The sequence below is a fragment of the Nuphar pumila genome, chromosome 5 (assembly GCF_984573655.1).
Source record: "Nuphar pumila chromosome 5, dmNupPumi1.hap1.1, whole genome shotgun sequence".
Classification (NCBI taxonomy): Eukaryota; Viridiplantae; Streptophyta; class Magnoliopsida; order Nymphaeales; family Nymphaeaceae; genus Nuphar; species Nuphar pumila.
In genome coordinates, this window is record NC_143253.1 from 134,824,396 (window position 1) to 134,846,929 (window position 22,534).

General features: G+C 38.0%; 1 protein-coding gene and 1 long non-coding RNA gene across 3 annotated transcripts in view; one reads left to right on the top strand and one right to left on the bottom strand.

Annotated features, from left to right (window-relative positions):
• The first annotated feature begins 3,168 nt into the window (after positions 1 to 3,168).
• The window catches only part of LOC149838871 (MADS-box transcription factor 23-like), a 31,286-nt gene continuing 11,920 nt past the window's right edge, over positions 3,169 to 22,534 (top strand). The window contains exons 1-2 of the mRNA XM_090006850.1: positions 3,169 to 3,207; positions 3,355 to 3,546. Of these exons, the coding sequence (XP_089862976.1) occupies positions 3,365 to 3,546 (182 nt within the window). The 5' untranslated portion in view covers positions 3,169 to 3,207; positions 3,355 to 3,364. The remainder of the gene's footprint in view (positions 3,208 to 3,354; positions 3,547 to 22,534) is intronic.
• Positions 18,580 to 22,534, bottom strand: part of LOC149838872 (uncharacterized) — a 30,842-nt gene continuing 26,887 nt past the window's right edge. For both annotated transcript variants that reach the window (XR_016431997.1, XR_016431998.1), the window contains exons 3-4: positions 20,067 to 20,119; positions 18,580 to 19,071 (exon numbers count right to left, since the gene is read on the bottom strand). This is a non-coding gene — a long non-coding RNA (uncharacterized LOC149838872). The remainder of the gene's footprint in view (positions 19,072 to 20,066; positions 20,120 to 22,534) is intronic.

A 22,534-nucleotide genomic window follows, 5' to 3' on the forward strand; every position in this document is an offset into this window, starting at 1 on the left:
CTTTCAAATCAAGTTCATATTCTGAACCACTTCTTCAAGGATATTTCTAAACCTGTTTCAAAATCACTTGGAATGTCCAAATTTCTGAAATATTTTCAAAGCATGCATCATATTTCAAACCATCATTTTCAAAAATCATTGCACAAGCATGACTCTTTGTGCATTTAGGATTTTTGAATAATCATTTAGACAAATTTAGGCAAAGCAAAAGGCATTGATTCGATCCTTGGTTCAATTACCCCTGGTAAAGGCGCCAGGAACGGTTGAACCTCGTACCAATGAGCGAATCTCATCTCTCTATTTTTTCTGCAAAATTTAAAAAACGAAAGCGAATAAATTGTCAAAATATCTTTTTCAAAAGGTCAAGTGAGACCTTGCAAAAGAGTTTCTTTCTTTCTTCTTTTTTTATTTCTCCCCTTTAAAAAGAGAAGAAGGCAGAAAAGGAAAAGAAGGGAAAGAGAACAAAGGAGAAAAAAATTTTTTGCAACGATCACAACACCCTGGGCACAAGTGGCCCCCATCCGACGAAAACTCATCAAACCATGGTTGGCTGACGATGGGGTCTCCCATCGTGGTCTCCATCACCTAATCTGTGACATGTGCGTAGGTGAACCGAGGCCCATCATCGGCCACTGCCACTAGCTGGGTGGGCCCTTGTCGATTGGTCCCATTCGATGTGAGGCCATTAGATGAGATCCAAGTGGTGGTACATTGTTGTCTCACCAGATAATAATGAGATAGAGGAGTGAGAGGGGTACAACAACTCTCTCTCTCTCTCTCTCTCTCTCTCTCTCTCTCTCTCTCTCTTGTTATCGATTGAGTGAGGGCCATCATCGTTATGCCTTCCATCGATGAGATAAGTTTTCCTCGGCAAGGACCATCCAACGTGTGGCTAATGGATGGAATCCCATGAGTGGGAGACTGTTGTTACACCAGGGACTGGAGAGAAGGAGAAGGAGACGGGGGAGCGGCAAAAAATGCTTGTTCGCCCACTTTGTGTGTTGCCATCAGAAAACATCTCTTCGTCAGCTGAGTTTCACGCGACCTTCCCTTCCTTTGTTGATTTGAGAGGTGTTTGTATTTGATGAGCGTTTGTTTCAAGTGCAACATAGTTTTGCTATATTTGTATGAGCATCTTTCTCATTACATTATATTCTTACAACATCGTGGTTATAGTTGCTCTGATCGACACCGCTCCTTGAGTTGAATCGATTGATGAACCTAAAATCTAGCCAACCAACCTCCTCTGGTCCATCTAGTCATTCGTTGTAATGCAAGGGGTAGAGAGGGGGATGGCAATGGTGGGGAATGTTGGTGGTTCCAGCGGTGGTGTCATTGGGTTGGTTGGTAGCAGAATAGCACATGACGGTGGTGATGGAGGACACAACTTTTTTTAATGTTGCTTTCAATACTTTTCATGTTGTATAACTTCTTTAACTAACTCTTTTAACATCGCCTCTCTTTGTTGCTCTTTGCATGCTTGTGCAAAAGACTTCAAACTCTTTTCTGCCATCCATTTTTTTCGAATTTGAATGCTTCAAGACTAAATAAACCAACAAGATCATCCCTCTAATGGAATCGAAATGATGAACCTTGCTCTGATACTAGTTGATGTAAATTGGGAGGGCTCAATTTACGATAAAATCTATACAACTAACATATTATCTAGAAAATTTTGTAGAATTTGTTAGAAATTAACGCAAAGCATGAAACAAATCAAATAAACTTAAAAACAACTTATTTCATTATTCTCATGAACTCTGAACTATGAATTCTGAAATGTCTAACATCTTAGGCCTTCCTTATATTTATAAAGAAAGAATTGATAAACATCAGTTAAAAAGCAAATCCTATTTCTACTAAACTATTAAAAGAAGATATGAATCAATTACTAATATTCTATATCCATTACAATGGCTCAAACAAGAAAATATTCAAACTAAAAAATATGGATCTCAAATGATCCAATAAGCCATATAGATTTGGATATGAGTCTCTCCACAGCATCACTTTTACAAGATTGCAAAAAAAAAAAAATTAGAGATATAATAGTAAAATTTTAAGTTTAACATGTTGCTTGCAAACCAAATGTTTTACCTTCTTCTTCTTTTTTAGTGAAACCAAATGCTTTAGACAGTTCCATATTATACTACATTATCTTAAAATATATCTATTACTATGCTTGCTTAAACGGAACACCTATAGTTCATGTTTAGCTTACCGACCCTATTTTTCCCAGCTTGGTTTATTTTTCAGCCTTGCTCCTTTTTTACCATCACAACCAACACCACCACCACCAGTGATAAAGCATCAACATCATCCGCCATTCATCATCATCATCGTGATGAAGCATCAACATCATCAATCACCACCACCATCATGATCACATGAAGCATCAACATTATCCATCACCTTTATGAAATCTCCCATCTCCTTGGAGGAGGAAGGGATGAAAGTGAGCAAGTGGTTAAAAACTAGGAGCCTAAAATAGCAATGCTTCAAATTCGTAAGAAGGGATAAACTGTTTTGCCAAAATTGGAAATCACAAGGAAACACTCACACGCATGAAAAGAATAAAAAATTGAGCGGCAAAACTGAGAAAAGAAAAACCATAGGATTTTCTTTTAAACGCCACTACACTCCCTCTAATCACTCACGTCCTCCATGCGACGTGGCATTCATCTACCGTTCAAGTACGGAACCCCGGGTTGCGGTTCCCATCCCCAGAAAATTAGCCGCCTTCAGTGTACATCTCGACCATTGATCTTAAGAGATAGATGGCCGGCAAATCAGTGGGGTCCACGTGATCGAGTTCAATGGTGGATGTGGCGCCCAATAGCAATGGACGGCTCTGATTTGATCTGTGCCACCGGCCTTCCCGTCTTAAACCCAACAAAGTCTGGTGGAGGCTTAAGAGAGATATACGAAAAGAAATACGTCAGTGGGTCCACGTATTTCTTACACACGTGGAAGCAATTTATTGGGTGGTCGGCGATTAACCGAGAGCGAGGGCGTTTTATTTGGCCTCGGGGTCCGCTCTCCGGACAAGACCGCTAAAGGTTTCTGGTTTTCAAAAGTGGTTTTCGAGCGAGGGAGAGTGAAAACCGCCTATCTCCCACCCCTATAAAAGCGAAACCCTCAGACTCAGGCGCCAAACGAGAGAGAGAGTGGAAGGAGAGAGCGGCCATTCCCGACGACGATCGGAAGGTAAAGTCGGAATCTGAGGCTTCCAATGAATCTATGGCGGGAGATCGCGGGGTTCCTCCTCCTCCTCCGTTTGGATCTCACAAATTTTGCTCTATCGTGCTAATTTGCTTCAGATCCCTATCTCAACGAGCGTAGCGTTTTCTCCAGGGTTTCGGAGATGGGAAGGGGGAAGATCGTGATCAGGAGGATCGACAACACGACGAGCCGGCAGGTGACGTTCTCGAAGCGGAGAAACGGTTTGCTGAAGAAGGCGAGGGAGTTGGCCATCCTCTGCGACGCCGATGTAGGCCTGGTCATCTTCTCCAGCACGGGGAAGCTTTACGATTTCGCTAGTTCCAGGTCAGTGATAACACGATTTCGTGATATCGTTCTTCTTTTATCCGTTCGCTCCTTCTCTTTATATCATTATTAAACATGATTGTTTTTTTCCGTTGCCTTTGGATCCGATTATTCTTTTGTTCATGATATCGTGTGCTTAGAACTGGATTTTTGATTCGTGTTTCGTGTATGATCCTCATTCTGCCGTTTTATTTTGATCCTTGTGGACTGTAAATTTATATTTCTCCGATTTCACTTTAGCAGTGTTTGTGTGAGTCGATTTAATTACTTTGAGAAATGATATTTTCTGGCGAACATTGTTGGAGAAATTATTGATTTTTTTTTCTTTTTCCCTCTCTCTCTCTCTCTCGTGTTAGACCTGAAATAGGTAGAAACACGACAATTATTTTTCTTGAATCGTTTGCACTTTTTCTCTCCCAGTTTATTAGAGTAAATTTTGTGTGGAACTTGTAAATTTACTTTTATGATTATGCCTTTAGCAGTGGTTGAACAACTTTTTGTTTCAAAAATGTTGCAGTAATATTTGTTTTGAATGAACGCAGTAATGACTCTCTCTCTCTCTCTCTCTCTCTCTCTCTCTCTCTCTCTCTCTCTCTCTCTGTGTGTGTGTGTGGGGGGGGGGGGGTCGGTGGGGGGGGGCGTGCTCGCACGCATGCGTGTGTGTTTAAACCTGAGGAGCATACGAGGCTTATATATAGATAAAACCTTAGAAAGACGCGTATTCTTTTTCTTTTTCTTCTATCCTCCGTTCCCTTGCACTAGCTCCGAGTTTATATTTTAAATTAAAAAAATACATATAGAAGCATATAGGGATATAAAATCGATGACGTATTGATTAGTGGCCTCATATAGGGAGCAGATACTAGGTTTTCATGGCAACTGTTTCCTGTATTGATTCTGATTGAGATGACGTGTAGATTATTTGAACAGTACTTCAAGGAATGTAGAGAAGAATTGTTGCCGCAATAAATGTGAAGAGGGCAATATAGGATGAGTTATGGATGGCAATAGAGATAATTTTGAGACGAAGATGAAAATATTATGGTTTTGGTGGACACCTACATATTCAATGTTGGGAAGCAGAAGAACCTAGGAATAATAGATTCGAGGTGGGGGGAGAAGTTGCAATGTGATCTTCTTTACAACTATAGTTTATTGAATCTGTCAGAACCCAACCATGAAAAATCTGACAACTCATTTTTTTCACCTGTCATTCTCGGCCATACTTTATTAATCCTAAGACAGTTTAAACTCTGAAAAAGCTGCAAGCTAAACCCTTTCGGGACATGGAATTCTTTGGTTTCTCTTCTCTAGTGAATGACACTTCCTGTCAGAGGGATTCCACTTTGATAAGAAGTTTCAGAACTCTCTTTGTGCATCCGCCATTTTATCTTTGCACCGGTTGCAGTCGAGGGCAGATCAGGTGCAAATGTGAATCATGTGAATGCACACATTAATGTGCTGCTGCACCCCACATCTTTGGGATACAGCCTGTTAGCTAAAAGGTGGATCAGGTGCAATCATATTAGACACTTTGAGTGCGCAGCTACACCTGGCTGCCCTCCATCTTCGGAATACGGCCTGTCAGCTGTGTGGCTCAACAGAAGATGAAGGACGGATCAGCATGCAATATGATTGTACCTGATCTGTCGTCTGTCAGCTGTGGGGCCCAACAATGGTGGGTGATCAAGTGCAGCACCACACCAAAAGTGTGCAATGACATTGCCTGATTCTCCCTCCTGCTGTCCTATTCCTAATTCTTTACAAATTTGTACATATGAAGCAGGAGCCGATGACAGAGACTCAATAAAAGTTGGCGAGTCATATAAGCTAGGAAATCTGCTTCGTTCTCAATATCATTCAACGCGTCAATTAATTCAAGATGCGTGCTATGGTACACGATATTAGCATGTCTGTTGACGTAGATCCGACGTAGACATGGTTCAATGTCTGTGAGAATTATTTTATCTGATACTGCGGATGCATGAACCTTAGTCGTGCAAGGGTGATCGTTTCTGTGTTGCATGTTCTGGCTTTGTCCTTTCTGCCGTGAACATACCTGGAGATTCTCTTTGTCTATTTCTGGTCTGCTCTTTTATATATATTTTCTGATATTCCTGGAATTTTAAACGCTCTTCGCCACTATCGAGCGATCTTTTGGGCATTACCAACCGGTAAAACATTTCAATTTCGGCATGAGCTCACATGCATCAGCCCGTTGTCCTTCAACCACTTCGATAATCAGTTTCACTGACGGTTTATCTTAATCTGATCAATGTGTGCTACATGTGGAAACATACTCAATAGCTACAGATTGCGGTGCATTCCTAAGTCTACAAACTTACACTCTCTAAAAATTTCGTTTCCTGTGTAAGAGCAGTGGCTTCATCAATGGGAAAGTCTGCGCGACCTGTGGGGAATAATCATTATAAGATGCTTTACTCGTTATAAAAGAAGATTCCCATGTTTTAGGGTTCTTCAGGGCACTTCTTCCATTTTCATCTACATGTCTCATCAATTCATGGTCATGTCTAGCTAGCCATCTGCAGTGTGCCTCTTTCGTTCCGGTGGATCTGGTATTCAAGTATTTATTAGGATTTTCTGAAATGGCAGCTGGAGATGTTAATCTGAAAACTTCCATGTATCAATAAGTTCAGTTTAATCTTAATTTGAGAAAGACATTCTCCCGATAAAAAAAGATTTTGTTCACGCCAGGTACAAGATTTGACCAGGTTGGACAGGTCTCAATCGTAAAGTCCAAAAAAGTAAAGCTATTGGTCAATGGGATTAAGGACAATATATGAATCATCGTAGGCTACAGTGATTCTAAGCGTTGACTTTTAGATTCCACCCGAGGAACACAAAATTATGCCTTTGCACGTAATAGTCAGTGGTTCCCTGGCCCAACATTTTGGCCCGACTTTGGATCTCAGTTTGTCAAGGTAATAGGTGTAGTTAACATCATGGTAAAATCTCATTTGACATCTTTAGGCCATCAAATTTCAATGTAAAAGCCCAAAGGCCTTCACATTATCAAGAGGGTGGTGTGTGTTCTCCCCGAAACACAAATTGTGTGTTCCTGTGTGTGCGGAGGAATATCTTGGGACCCATGATAATTCATATGCCAATGTTGCCCACGATGACTTTATAATAAAATCACATGTAAAAAAGGTAGATATGCTTTTGACGAAAATGTCTTCCAGTAAGATAGATATGTGTTGGATGAAAATGTTCTCCCACAACCTGTAAATAGATTTGCACGTTTCGCCTTTGTTTTTAGCTTGTGTTACAACACATGGTCGCCTTCTCGTTCCTCCCTGATGAGTTGTGGAGCCTGATTTATAGTTTTTTCCCTTAAAAAAGGGGGGTTCCCCCGGCGTAGGTCCTGCTGCGCAGTCAGTAGGCAGGGGGTCTCTGGGGGGCAGCGCCCCCCGAAACAAATTTTTGTTTGGCTTATGCTTGAGACTCAGTTTCTTATGGATCAGACCCAACTTGTTTAGGTTTAGGGTTATCGCCCTTGCCTTGTATAAATTATTTCTTTTTTCTCTCTCTTATAACTGTTGAAAAGAGTAATAAGATTTCTCTCTGAGCGACCGTGGTTTTTTTTATTCTATTTCTTTTGAAAAAAGTAATTTACAGTAGAAATCAAATTAGAGAATAGCGATTTATAATAGAAATCAAATTAGAGAATAGCGATTTACAATAGAAATCAAATCAGAGAATAGCGATTTACATTAGAAATCAAATAAGAGAGTAGCGATTTGCAATATAAATCAAATAAGAGAGTAGCGATTTACAATAGAAATCATATCAGAGAGTAGCGATTTGCAATAGAAATTAGATCATAGAGTAACGATTTATAATAGAAATCAGATCAGAGAGTAGCGATTCACAATAGAAATCAGATTAGAGAGTAGCGATTTACAGTAGAAATCAGATTAGAGAGTAGCGATTTACAGTAGAAATCTGATTTGTACTGTAAATCGCTATTCTCTGATTTGATTTCTACTGTAAATCACTACTCTTTGATCTGATTTTTACTGTAATTCGCTACTCTTTGATTTAATTTATACTGTAAATCGCTACTCTCTGATCTGATTTTTACTGTAATTCGCTACTCTTTGATTTGATTTATACTGTAAATCGCTACTCTCTGATATGATTTTTACTGTAAATCGCTACTCTTTGATTTGATTTATATTGTAAATCGTTACTCTCTGATCTAATTTTTACTGTAAATTGCTACTCTCTGATATGATTTCTACTGTAAATTGCTACTCTCTGATTTAATTTCTACTGTAAATTGCTACTCTCTATTCTGATTTCTACTGTAAATCACTACTCTCTGATTTGATTTCTACTATAAATCACTACTCTCTTATCTGATTTCTACTGTAAATTGCTACTCTATAATTTGATTTCTATTATAAATCGTTACTCTCTGATTTGATTTCTATTGTAAATCGCTACTTTCTGATCTGATTTCTAATGTAAATCGCTGCTCTCTAATTTGATTTCTATTGTAAATCGTTACTCTTTGATCTGATTTTTACTGTAAATCGCTACTCGCTTATCTGATTTGTATTGTGAATCGCTACTCTCTTATCTGATTTCTATTGTAAATCGTTATTCTCTGATTTGATTTCTATTGTAAATCGCTACTATCTTATCTGATTTCTATTGTAAATCGTTACTCTCTTATTTGATTTTTACTGTAAATCGCTACTCTCTTATCTGATTTCTATTATAAATTGTTACTCTACTCAGTTTGACGTTGCCATTATTATCTCTGATGTAAATCATTATTCTCTGTCTACTCAGTTCGACGTTTGCACCCTCGTATCATGATGAACAATAGACATAATGCTGATTTTTCTTGTAGTTCAACTATTTCTCACGAACAGACAACGACAAAGGGTGCTCCGACGACAATAGGTGATGACGACGGCAAAGGGTACTCTGGTGGCAGCAGACGACGACAAAGGGTGCTCCGACGATAACAGATGACAATAAAGGGTGCTCCAACGACGGTAGATGATGGCAAAAGGTGCATCACCAATCAGAGCTCCTGTTACAGCAGATGGTGCATCGCCAAAGGGTGATCCAGAACGTTTAGGGTGACATATTGCGAGGAGCTTCTGTTAAAGCAGAGAAGTTTACTCCTTATGGCAAAAATGATGATGATTTTAACCCTTTCTGGCGGGAGAACATTTTTATCCTTTACTCGAAACATCATTTTATGACGCTAATGGCGGGAAAGGATACTTAAGTCTTTGCAAACGTACTAGACTCTGATGTTAAGTGATGTTGACACACACGGAGAAATGAGCCCCATGTGCTTACATACATGGCACTCATTCAGACTCGAGAACACGCACCTGCGTGTTTCGGGGGAGAACATATAACTTGCTTTGCATTATCAGACTTATCTGTACAAGGATTCCTCCACTCCGTACATCTTGTGGGCAGTATTCAAATTATGCTCTAACCATTGTCCGCTTTCAGTTTCCAGACTAAATAATAGAAACGTTTTAACATTCACTTGCCTGTTGCAACTGCACATTCTTTATTTACTATTTTCACTTGATCTCTCTCTCTCTCATATCTCACTCCACGAGTGAAATTTCTTGCTGGAGCTCTTTTTACTAATCCCAACTTGATGGTTCAAACCTGCTCCTTGGTCTACTTTTGCAAAAGATCCTACAGAAAACCATGAAGCTTTCACCTATCCAAGTTGCTCCTATATCTAACAGAGGAGAGCTTGTTTTCAAACTCAGGTATTTAGAAGTTCGTTAAGGGACTACGATTTGCTGGTGAGAAATGAGAAATGGGACTAAAAAAATGGATGCAAATGCCTTTTGGATGGTCCATTTAAGCATCTCTGAAAGTCATTGCGAGATCAAGGCCTAAGAGAGCTTTTGGAAGAACCAAACAGGTCACGAGGTATTTTCTGTTGGATGCACTGTCCCAGAGCCTGCTTCATTCGGTTCTGATATGGATGTGTTTGAAACAGAGGACTTGGCCTATGGCTCTGGAGCAAGAACCGTATACTCTATTTCGATGTGTGATTCCACAGCGTACAAAAAAACTTTCATACGCCTTTTGGATGAAGAGAGAGGAAGCTTGATTCCAGTGTGTTTGAATGTGTAGCGTTAGAGGAGCATTAGCACATGTTATTCAGTTGGTGTGAAGAAAGGAGTAGCTTAGCTACTCGTTGTGCATGTTCAGTGTGCAGCGAGGCACAAAGAGAAGATAATTAAGAAATTGCGCAGTAGAGAAAGATCAATAAGATCTAGTGTTATGTCAGAAGAACGGAATGACCGATTTTCCGACACCAAATCTTATAGACCGATCGGAGATATATAAGCTTCTTAGGAGAAAATTCATTCGTCAAATAGGTCATACGCATCCTAAAAGGTGGATGATTCTTTTGTCTTTTTAGCCGATTGATTTGTTATGTCATGTTGTTTTTCATCTCCTTAATGAATACACTTTGGAGGTCCACGTTGACTCCTAATGCTTATCGACTTAGTCAAACTCCTAAATGCCCAAAATTTCAAGAGTGATATTGTGTCTGGTTGTACTATATTTCTAGTGAGCTATAAATAGAGAGAGAGTGGAGGTTTTTGGCAATTTTGTTGTTCAATTGAATTGCCAATAACAAAAGCATCACACTCGAAGATACTCTCGGATACTTGATTTGTTCGTTAGAAGGAGTTGGTCCTACTTGTACTGCTTGAAGAATGGGCCTTATATATTTCCCAGCTTACTATTTGGAGAATCTTTTCTATTCTCTATGACATCAAGTAGAAATTCCCACACACACACACACATATATATATATATATATATATATATATATATATATATATATATATATATATATATATATATATATATATATATATATATGATTTTCCTCTTAAACTCATACTTGATTCAGTCCATGCAATTTCCTCCACTCATCGAAATAGAGATAGAATCTCGGACCTTGCTCTTTGGATTGCAAAAACGTAGATGAAGGAGTTGAAGATGTTCTCTCTCTCTCTAATTTTTCAGCTTGACATTTTTTAGAGACTCTCTCCTTTTTATAATGAGAGAGACTCCCTGGTTAGGGGGTGACACCCTCTTCTAGATAGATATGGTTGGGGTAGAGTTCTACCCAAAGTAGAACGTTACTCTATCATAACTTCTTTTAATATATATATATATATATATATATATATATATATATATATATATATATATATATATATATGTGTGTGTGTGTGTGTGTGTGTGTTTATTAAAGTTTTAAATTCATTTTATTTTAAAAAGGTATAGATGAATTATGGGTCTAGGTTGTACCCATGTTCAAAATCTATATCCTTTTGGATTTCAGCCCATGCATGACACTAGTCAATATGGATCATGGACTAGGTCCAAATCCATATTGACATCAACACAAATGTATATAGGCCGGTCGATTCCGATCCAATTTAAAAAAACACCCAAAATAGAGGGCGGACTCATTTGAAAAACATATTTTTTTACCAACCCATATCCAAGATCATCAAATTAGATCTCATATAAGATTTATGGTTCATAATTTCACCTGAATTTAACATGATTTTAACTTCAATTTCACTTGAATTTAAAAGTTAAAAATGAATAAAATTTTTAGGTGCTACATATCATATATATAGATATCTTCAATGGGCCCTCGACTAGGTTCAGACCCACATTGACGTCAGCCTATATTTATTATTTTTAATTTTTGATATATTAAATATAATTATTTAATTAAAAATTGTATTTTTGAGCTTGAAAATATCGAAAAAATTACAAAACATTATATTTGTTACTTAAATTAATGAAAACAAATATCATCGAGATTTTGAAAGTCTCATGATATTATTGCAATATAATCACCCAATGTGATAATCTCAATAATTTCATGAGATTTTCAAAATCTCACTCACTCCAAATATTTTGCGATAATGATCGCAAGTATATTTTATTTTACATCATAGCACTTCAAACCTTTATAATCATCAGCATCACCAACAAATTTACATATGTATGGCCCTTGGTTCAAACTTATTTCTCAATGTTTTGTCTATATAAACATAACATAGACAATCATAAACTCATAAAAAGTTATAACTAGGATGCTTCCCAAAATTTGGGCAATCTATATATAACATAAATACTAGAATGAAAGGCTTCAAACCATAAACAAGTTGTAACATTGATGATATATATTGTTGCTAAAGCACTTTCAACAATACGGCGATGTTTTATTTCAACAATGTTATTTGACTGTGAGGTATACATGCAAGACACTCTTTGATTGATTGCATTATTTTTTAGATAACCAATGAATTTCTTCAACGAGCACTCACCTTGATTATCACGAAATTCAAAATATAAGCAACAGATTGATTTCTAACCATGTTTTGAAACTTTCTAAAAATATTGAACACTTTATGCTTATTTTTAACAAAATAAATTCAGGTATAAAGAAAGCAATCATCAATAAACGAAACATAATGGCTCCGAAAATATTAGGCTTTGAGCCCCACATATGAAAGAATATCCTCAAAAAGTTTTAAAGTTTTTTTATTGGATGGACTAAAGCAGAGTATATGGCTTTTGGACAATTGACACTTGGACAAACACCATCTTACTCATGATACAAATTGAATTGTGGAATCAAATTAGAAGAAACTAGTCTCAATGAATAGATAACTACAATGACCTAGACGATTAGAGTTTTCTTGTTTGACTCTTAACTTACTAAAAAGACAAAGAATTCAACGTCTCCAACTCAAGTTTCAAAATTGTACCATCGCACATGGAAGAAGGATCTTAAAAATGCATATATTGCCCTGTCACTCTCCCTCAAGGAATGTCTTCGTACGAAGATCCTTAACATATAAACAAAGAAAAAAGTAAAACACACACACACAGATATATATATATATATATATATATATATATTTGGTCGCAAGCCTATTTGGTCGCTCGCTTGCCGTTGCGAAAGCTTTGAGTATAGGGTGCAAGAGAGTGAAAGAAAAGAGCGAGAGAAATTGCAATCACTTGAAGGTAATCACAACGAAGGTAAACAAAGAAAGCTCAACGCATTTGCATTCATTCACAGTTTTGCTCGAGGGCATCTTACAGTTCAGATCTACGGGCTAACCCTTCAGGGTGTTGATCAACCTGAATCGAGGTATAAGGGTGGCCCGAAGAAAGTTACAAGTGACTCAACACTTACATCATGACTCAACCAAAGCAAAACTGACTCTAGACACAATTGTACAAAGTAGGTCACAAGAGAACATGCGACGACCTCAGTGTCATCTGCTTCATGGTAAGCCCTAGGGGTGGCAATCGTGTCGGGTCAGAATACCTCAACCCGAACATGACCCATTTATTAAACGGTTTGGATGTGACACGAACATGGCTCATTTATTAAACGGGTAACCCGACATGACACGGTTAACCCGTTTAATAAACGTGTCAGATCGACACAACCCGATTACATTTAATTAAAGAGTATAGACGGTCTAGGGCAGCTTAATTAATATGACTTTGTTATCCAACAAATTAAAAAGGGTGTACAACTAATAGGCAATATTTAATGATACCATGCTCCCGAGTCCCGAAGCACCTACTCCATCTATATCGTTGGATTATTTTTCAATTCAACGGTTTAAATGAGCCTCAAATTTGTATAGCTTACCATCTTTAATGGCTTTCAAAAAGTAAATGAAAGAGGGGGTGGAGGCATTAATTTCAATTATTTTCCTTTATTAATACATTCTAAAAGCTAAACGAAGGAGGCACGCGTTGTGGTGTGGGCAGATTTCAAAGTTATAAATTAAATGTGATTGACTTATTAATTCTCTCTCTCATAGTTGTCAACTTATCTTCACGCACGGTATCATTAAATATTGCATGTTAGTTGTATACCTTTTTAAATTTGTTGGTTAACAAAGTTATATTAATTAAACTGCCCTAGACAGTCTATACTCTCTAATTGGGTTGACGGGTTCGTGTAACCTTGACCCCCCCCCCTAACCTGTTTATTAAATGGGTCAAACGGGTTGGCATACCCTTAACACTAACCCAACCACAGAAAATGCATGTGCGATCAGGATAAAGCTTCACCAACACTTCGTCCCCAACACGGAACTCAGCAGGCCGACGATGCTTGTCGGCCCACTTCTTCATTCTCTTAGTCGCCTTGTGCAGAAACGTCTTCGCCAACTCAGTTTGCTTGTGCCAATCTTGAACAAACTGATAGACAAAGGATGACCTTTCTTTCTTCTGTGCGGCTAAAGTATGTGAAGTCAACGGTTGTTGCCTCGTGGTTATCTCGAACAGGTTGTGGCCAGAAGACTCACTCTTCTAAAGATTATAGCAAAAATGGGCCACATCTAGAAGCTTCACCAAGTCTTTTTGATTGGCACTAACAAAGTGCCTGAGATACTGCTCTAATAGTCCATTGATGCGCGTTGTTTGCCCATCTGTCTGTAGTTGAAAACTTGTTAAAAATAGCAGATCAGACTAGTAGCTGAAATACTTCACACCAGAATTTGCCTGTGAAGCGAGTATCGTGATCGCTTACAATGCTTCTTAGTATACCCCAGTGTTTTACAACATGCTTCACGAACAGCTCTGCAGGGCACTCCTTCGAAGCTGAGATGAAAGTTGCATATTTAGATAAACAATCCACCACCACCAGGATAGAGCTGAAGTCATCTACCTTCGACAGACTAACAATGAAGTCCATGAAAATACTTTCCTAAGGACGTTTTAGAATAGGCAGATGCTCAAGGAGGCCGACAATCTTCTGGTTGGTCTCCTTGTCTTACTAGCAGATGAGGCATGTTCGTACATACCCCTCCACATCGTCTCTCATCTGTGGCCAATAGTAGTTGCGCTTAAGGAGCTAAGGTCCGCTCCTGACCTAGATAACCAGCCCATAGTGTATCATGGCACACCTTAAGCAGTTGACAGTGAAGGCTTCCCCACCGCGATACGAAGATGTGTCTCCCTTTTGTCACGAGGAGGTAGTCTCGTATCCAAAATCGTTGAGTCTTCCCCACTTGCATAAGAGAGATAAAGTGTTGCACCATTGTATCTTGTTGATGCCTTCACGGATGCAGTCCAGCAACGCACCCTCCAAGTAAACTTCGAAAGGCTCCACCCATGCAGCTGCTAGTTTAGCCTTGCGACTCAGGGCATCAATAACAACATTGGTCTTCTCCACCTTATACTCTAACGCAAAGTCGAACTCCACAGAACATTTTCTATCGAGCTTGCTTGGGTATCAGTTTCTTCTGCGTCTGAAAATAGCTCATGGCGACATTATTTGTCTTGACGATGAACTGGGCACCCAGGAGGTAGTGTCGTCAGGTCCTGGGGCAGTGCACGATGGTCGTTATCTCACGTTTGTGCACAGTGTAGCACCTCTCAGCATCCTTTAACTTCTGACTCTTGTAAGCAATCAGATGTCTTTCCTGCATCATAACTCCACCAATAGTGAAGACAAGCATTTGTATGGACTTCAAAGAGTCTTGTGTAGTTCGACAATCGCAACATAGGTTTCCTCACCAAGGCTTTCTTCAAGCCATCGAAGGCATCTTGGCAAGCTCTTGTCCAAAGTCATACCCGATTCTTCTTTAACAAATCTGTAAGGAGCGTAGCAATGAGGAAGTAGCTTTTGATGAACCGTCGATAGTAATTTGCCAAGCCAAGAAACGACCGCAACTCTTATACTTTGCTTGGTGGACTTCATTCCTGAATGGCGTTTATCTTTTGTTCGTCCATGTGCAATAAATCACGCCCTATAACATGGCCAAGGAAGCTGATCTCCTTTTATCCGAAGAGACACTTCTCTCGCTTGACACAGAGGTCATTTTCCTTCAGCACCTGAAACACTGTTCACAAGTACCCAACATGATCCTCCATGCTATTGTTGTAGATCGCGATGTCATCAAGATAGACTACCACAAACTTGTCTAAGAATAGAAAATCTTATTCATCAATGTTGTGAACGTGGCTGAAGCATTAGTCAACCCGAACGGCATCACCAAAAATTCATAAGCATCATAGCGAGTGATACAAGTTGTCTTTGGTTCATCATCATCTGTAATCCTCACCTGCCAGTAACCCGATCGCAAATCTAGCTTCAAAAAGACTTGAACACTGCCTAACTAATCGAACAAGTCCATTATCAGTGGCAACAAATATTTGTTCTTCACCGTGACTTTTTTCAGTGCACGGTAATCCACACATAGTTGTTTGAAGCCGTCATGTTTCACCTGAAAGAGCACATGGGCAATAAATGGTATGATTCTGAAGGACAAACGATGTTTGCTTCTAATATATTGTTCAGATGCCTGCGCAGCTCTTTCAATTCAGTTGATCCCATGCGATAAGAGACCATAGAAGGGGGCTTTGCTCTCGAGGTCAACTTAATCCTATGGTCAACCTCGCATCTTGGCAGCAGACGCTTCGACAGTTTTGGGGGCATCACTTCATAAAACTCCGCCAACAGTGGGGTGAGGGTCAGCGACACTGCTGCTTCAACCTTCCCTTCTTCAGTGCGCACCACAACTAAGAATGTCTGCTCTCAGCGCTTGACACCCTTCTTCAGTTACATCGCAAATAGCATTGAAGTCTTGCCTCCAAGAGTGAGGCACTGCACCGTGTGCGGCGAGTTTGACCTCATGATAGTTAATGAGTTCACCTTCCGCAGCATCATTACATTCTAGCTACGAAGAAACTGCATGCCCAAAATCATTCAAAAATCTTTCAGGCACACCACTGAGAAGTTGGCTTTGTCGACCCAACTTCCAACCTTGATAGCCACATCTCTTACTTCACCAAGGATGGGCTTGACCATAAAGTTCACTTTTTTGATGATCCTCTGCTTTGGCCCAGACTTCAATCCCAACCACTCTGCCTCTTCCCGTGAGACGAAATTGTGTGTGGCCTCAGAATCTACCATTGTCATAGTAGACTCCTCATTTGCAATGACTTTTTAAGTACATGAGTTCTTTGCTGACCGGTATATTTTCCATTGCACAGCTTCTGACCATATTTATAGTCTGCATGGCCCCCATACTGGGCTGCACGACCTCGGTATCACTACTTTCTGCTTGCACCGCATTAGCATGTCTGCCACCGTTCATGAGTCGATTTGGGCATTGCCTTACGATATGTCTATCACCACAGAACCAACAAGTCACAACCCGACCTTTGTTGTCATTATTGTATTTCTTAAAATTATATTTTTTGTCGAAGTGATTTTGGATCGATGTCTCACCATTGTTGTCGCGTCGATCCTCTTTCTTGCCTCTGTGGTCCGGCTTATTCTCGGCCTTGGTCGATGAACTGAAGGTTTTGCACTGAGTATCCACTACGCACTTGACCATCACATTTGCATCTTTCAAAGTCTCAGGATTGGTCATTTCCACTTCGGATTGTGCCCACAATAAACTAGTTGAGTATATCTTCATCTGGCATATTAGGCACCTCCAACATGAGCTTCTAGAACATCCTGATGTAATCTATCAAGGCTCTAGTGTGCTTCAATTTCAACAGTATCTGATATGCTTGTCGTTGTACATTCTGCGACATAAAGTAGTTTTGTAGCTCAGTTTTGAATGCCTCAAAAGTATCAATGATGCAATGCCCTCTTCCTATGTCGCTACATTTTCATCTACACCAGGCTATAGCATCCCCGTCAAGCAGAGTTATTGCAGCCTTTCGGCGAGTACATTCTGAATATTCAGATAGTCTTCCATCTGGAACAGAAAATTCTCAATGGTCTTGTTGTCTCTGGAACCATTGAACTTTGTTGGCCTTGATACATCTATCTTTGATGGCCTATCACCACTTTCACCATTTAGGGTCACTGTCTGCTGCAACATTCAATTTTTTAACTGAAGCTCCCCTACTTCAGTCTGCAAGGCGGTTATTATCGTAGTCGACGACATAACCTGCCACATCAACAAGTTTACCTGCTCTCGCAAGCTTGTTATCCCATCGTCTAATCCTCCAAACAACTCCAATATGCGTAAAAATCGCTTTATGATACAAAATCACATCAACCACTAGTCTATTGACAGTCTTGATCATATGCTCATAGCCTCAAAGTGAACTCATCTCCGTAATCTCGACAACTGCCTTACCTTTGGTGTTGCGCAAGTTGTATTAGGGTGCCATGATGTCTTGCTCACAAATTGCGACATGTCAACACGTCTCTCGACACAGACTCTGAAGTCCCTTCTCCAATTCAAGAATAAACTCTGGTATCACTTGTCACAGGCATATTTTTTCAACAAGTCAGTGCATCGCGACGACCCTTCCTTACCACCGCAAACCTATCTATGATCGCTCGCTTGTCGTTGCAAAAGCTTAAGTATAAAAAGTGCAAGAGAGCAAAAGAGGAGAGAGAGAAATTGCAATCACTTTAAGGTAATCACAATAAGAGTAAACAAAGAAAGCTCAATGCATTTACATTTATTCATTGTTTTGCCCGAAGGCATCTTACAATTCAAATCTACAAGCTAACCCTTTAGAATATTGATCAACCTGAACCACCGAAGTACAAAGGTAGCTCAAAAAAATTTACAAGTGACTCAACAACTTACATCATGATTGAACCAAAACAAAACAAACTCTAGAGACAACTGTACAAAGTGGCATTTACATGAGTAAATATTTTTAATGAAATTTTAAGCAACTGTATCAATCGTAAAGTTTTTCAGTCCAGGAAGCCTAAACCCCCTTGTTTTTATGTTCTTGATACGAACCCAACTTTCATATATGTTATATATTGAAACTTTTTCTTAGTCGAGAAAAGAGGCGTCCATACTTCTGTGCCACAGTAGGGCCCACAGAAATGCATGGGGCGCTGTGCATCTGTGGAATGCGCTTTCTGTAGCACACGCACACAAACTCGGCCTTAGTCGCCAAGTCTTGAATCCAAGAGAAAAGGACGCAGCAAAAGAATTCTCAGCTTTACTCAGAATAGATTAAACTGAGTTGTTTACGTTCTTATTAGACTTCGAATACTTTTGAACTGAAGGAAACAACGAATAAATAAATTTCTAAACCTGCTAAAATTATATTTAAAGAAATAAAAGAATCCCCTTCGATATCAGTTTCAAAAATGACGTCCACTAGCCTTATTCTAACGACTTTTGAGCATATTTTTCTTGTCCAAAACACTTTCTGTTACATCATTTTCTATTTGGTTTCCATAAACCAAAAGGTAAAACTCTTGCCAGAAAAGACTAACCACACACCCCCTTTTCCATCACCAGCCAAACGCTGCACTAGGCCACGGCTAAACCCCCATTGAAGTTTGGTTTCCTTTATTAATCAGCCCCAACTAAAGAACAAATCTTCTATGATAGTCCAACCAAGTTGTTGGAGGTCGACTGATATAGCTGGACACTGAGGATGCATGATTGTAACAGAGGGGACTCGGGTTCAAATTCCACCGAGGTTATCCCGGCTTGCCTATCCAACAAAAAAAAAAGTCCAAGCTGTTAGTTTATGTCAGCATTTATGCAAAAAATTTAAGCTTGAAGTACCAATGCAAATATTAATGGCATTACAGATGCATGCTTGGTATGATGGAATTGCATAAAAGTTCAAGAGAATCATTTGCTGTGATGTATATAAACAGAATTACTAATGTATTAAGGAATTAAACAATATTTAGCCATAATATGTCACCTGCATATCATCAATAGTTCTTATTCACTTAAAGAGCGTCTTTTGAAAGCTCATAATTTACAGTGCATTGTCTAAATATGTCATGCGTTTATGATGATACATCTTACCGTTTTGTTATTTATACAAATGTTTTCCTAGTTTTTTTATCTATTTATTTCATACTATTTTTCCAATAAAAACTAAAAACATACAAATTTTCAACTTCTCATGAGAAATTGGCCATCTTTTTTGCTATTTAAAACCCTACTCTCAATGACTCTTCTCCTTGATTTTATTTTGAAGCATGACTTGTATCAACATGGTATTAAAGTCAAGACAAATGAAAGAAAATGAGCTTTAGCACTTCCATATATGGTGTCCATTTTGAACAGTTTTAAAAAGAAGGTACTGTATTGTTTGAAAACCAACCCTCATTTTTTAACCTTTTTGAACAAATATAAAGATGGCAAGAATCATCATTTTTGTTTAATCAAAGAAAGAAGATATTCTGGAATCTAGAATCATCTAACCAGATATGAAGTCCAGTTTGGATCTTAGGTCCAACAATATCATGCTAGTGTGGAAGAGAATAGAATCATTATAATAAGAAATGCTTCCCAGTCCAATAAAGTAATTGTAAGGGAAAATTTACTAAAATGAGTGCAGTTTGTTTGATATGATGAGCCATAAATAGGCATCACACCCTCCTGTATCTTTTATTTTGTGTCATTTTATGATTTAGTAGACTGAGGGTCATGAAAATATGAAAAGATGAAAATTTCAAACAAACTACCCACATGTTAAAGGGGCTTTAGAGGCGCTCTCTTGAAGCAGAAAACTCCATGCTTCTCTAAAAGAAGGGGAAGCACATTTAAATATCAGTGCTAACTAATAGAAAAATCAAGTAATTTTAGTATTTATGCAAATATATAAGGGTGACATGAGCATGATAGTTGTGCTTACATGTGTACATTGCAGAAATCAGATATGTGCCTGTGTATATACATAAAGATAAAAATTTAATACAACAAATAAGGAAATTTACAAAAGATAGAACGTCTTTGATTTACAAAGCTTTCAAGCTTTTGTGAATACTTGGAGCATGCTTGTTTTGGTGACTGGTGAGAAAGTAGAAGCTGAGAGAGTAAAAGTTGAGAAAGTAGATCACAAGGTCAACCCTATTATTTGCTTTCACAAATTTCAAGGTAAAAAGAGGCAAAAACAATCACAGCTGACAATCACAATCACTACTACTTTTTCATGTTCCACTAACCTTGAGAAAGTATGGTGCAATCACAATAACAAGAAATCACAGGGCATTGCAAACATGCCCTTAAAACACCCTCACTCTATCTCACACTTTCACAACTTACAAAAGAACAAAAGAAAGTCTTACACTTTAGACGTGTCCCATGCTCAGTTCTCCAGACATGTAGAAGAATCGTATGTTCTTTTGGGTAGACTAGATCCTTCTTTTTTGTTTTTAGTTCTTGTTTCCTCCTTTTATTGTGCCTTGTAGTTGATAATGACTTCAGCTTTAAAGGTATGTTTGTCTACAATTCATGTGATTTCGAAATTGCATTTTGTTACTCATTTGCATGAGATTCCAAAACACGTTTGGTTAACTGTGCTACTGAGATTCATTCTCTCATTCATATGAGATTTAAAACCACACTTGAATGCAACCAAATGTGCCCTAAGCGTTTTCCTTTGGCTGTGACATCTTTGCATTATTTTTTACTTCATGATTTGATGGGGAAAAGACGTCTTACCATCATTGCTGAACGTGGACATAGTTTTTTCATTATCATCATCTTTGTTTAGAGAAAGAGATATAATTTAAGATGAGTGGCTTCTCCTCTGATGTGTTTGTTTTTTTCATAGTTCTTTCAAATAAAATATTTAAGGGTTGTGTAGAATTTTCCGTTAAGTCTATCATTTCTTTATATACTTCCAATTGAAGAACTTTTTCTGTTTTTTCTGAAAAAAAAAATCAATAAATATTTTTTCTTAAATCCTCTTTTTAAAGTAGACAAAATTTTGGCTTTGGGGCTGACTTAAGCCTCTAACCATTTAATACATTACTTTGTAATATACTCAGTAGAACACCACAATATTAGTTGTTTCGGGTTTCATATTAAATCCTAAGGTCTATAGGTCTAAAGTTAAGACCTTAGATAAATGAGGATATGATAAGGCCACCAAAAAAGTTAGGAAAGGTGTTAAAGAACATTGGCTCTTGGCTCAGACATGCTTATTATACTAAGCTAGAAGAGAATTTGTATATTCTGGATTCCTGCAATCTCTTAAGCTAACTAATATAGTTGTATTTAGTCCTTGACTTCACTCCAATCTATATCAACTGTAACTGTGCATATTTGCACACAGAGATGCCATGGCTTCTAAATCTTTTTTATTAAATAATTGTAAAACACTTGTCTCAGCCAGTATATTTCTTTTATTAGCACTTTAGGGATTTTTTAATTTGTAACACTTTTTTTAATATTTTTGAAACATATAGATGGCAAGTTTCTAGCAAACATGGATCTAACATAGGGTTTCCAAATATATCAAATGGTCAAAGGCTTAAATCAACACAAAAGCTTAATTTTGACCACTTCAAAAGAAGATCCAAGAAAATTCTTATTGAAAATACAAATATATCAGAAAAAATATTTAATTTGAAGTCTATCAAAAAGTGATAAACTTAATGGAAAATTCTTAAATATTTTATTCAAAAGAACTATAGCAAAAACAAGCACATTAAAGAAAAATCCACTCTCAAATTATCAAAGAAGCTACATTAGCCATGTTCGTGTTTAGCAATGATAATACAACCTCTTTGCCTCATCAAATCATTAAAAAAAAGGGGAAAATGTCATGAACCAAAAAAAGAGACTTAAAGTGGAAGTTATCATCAACTACAAAACTCAATAAAAGGGGAGGAACCAGAAAATTTATGTAGGGGAGCGGACATGTGTGTGTGTGTGTGTGTGTGTATATATATATATATATATATATATATATATAGAGAGAGAGAGAGAGAGAAATATCATGCCCTTTGTTTGGCTTGTTTATGTTTAACTTAAATAATTAAACAAATAAATAAAAGGTCTAAATAAAAAAAGTAAATAAGTAACCTAGGCGAATGTAGGTTTCATGAAATAACAAGTAAACAACAATGAAATGTACATGAAAATTTTTCTTATTTTTTGCTGATTTACTTGGCATCATGGTCAATTTTTTACTTAGGATTATGGGGCAC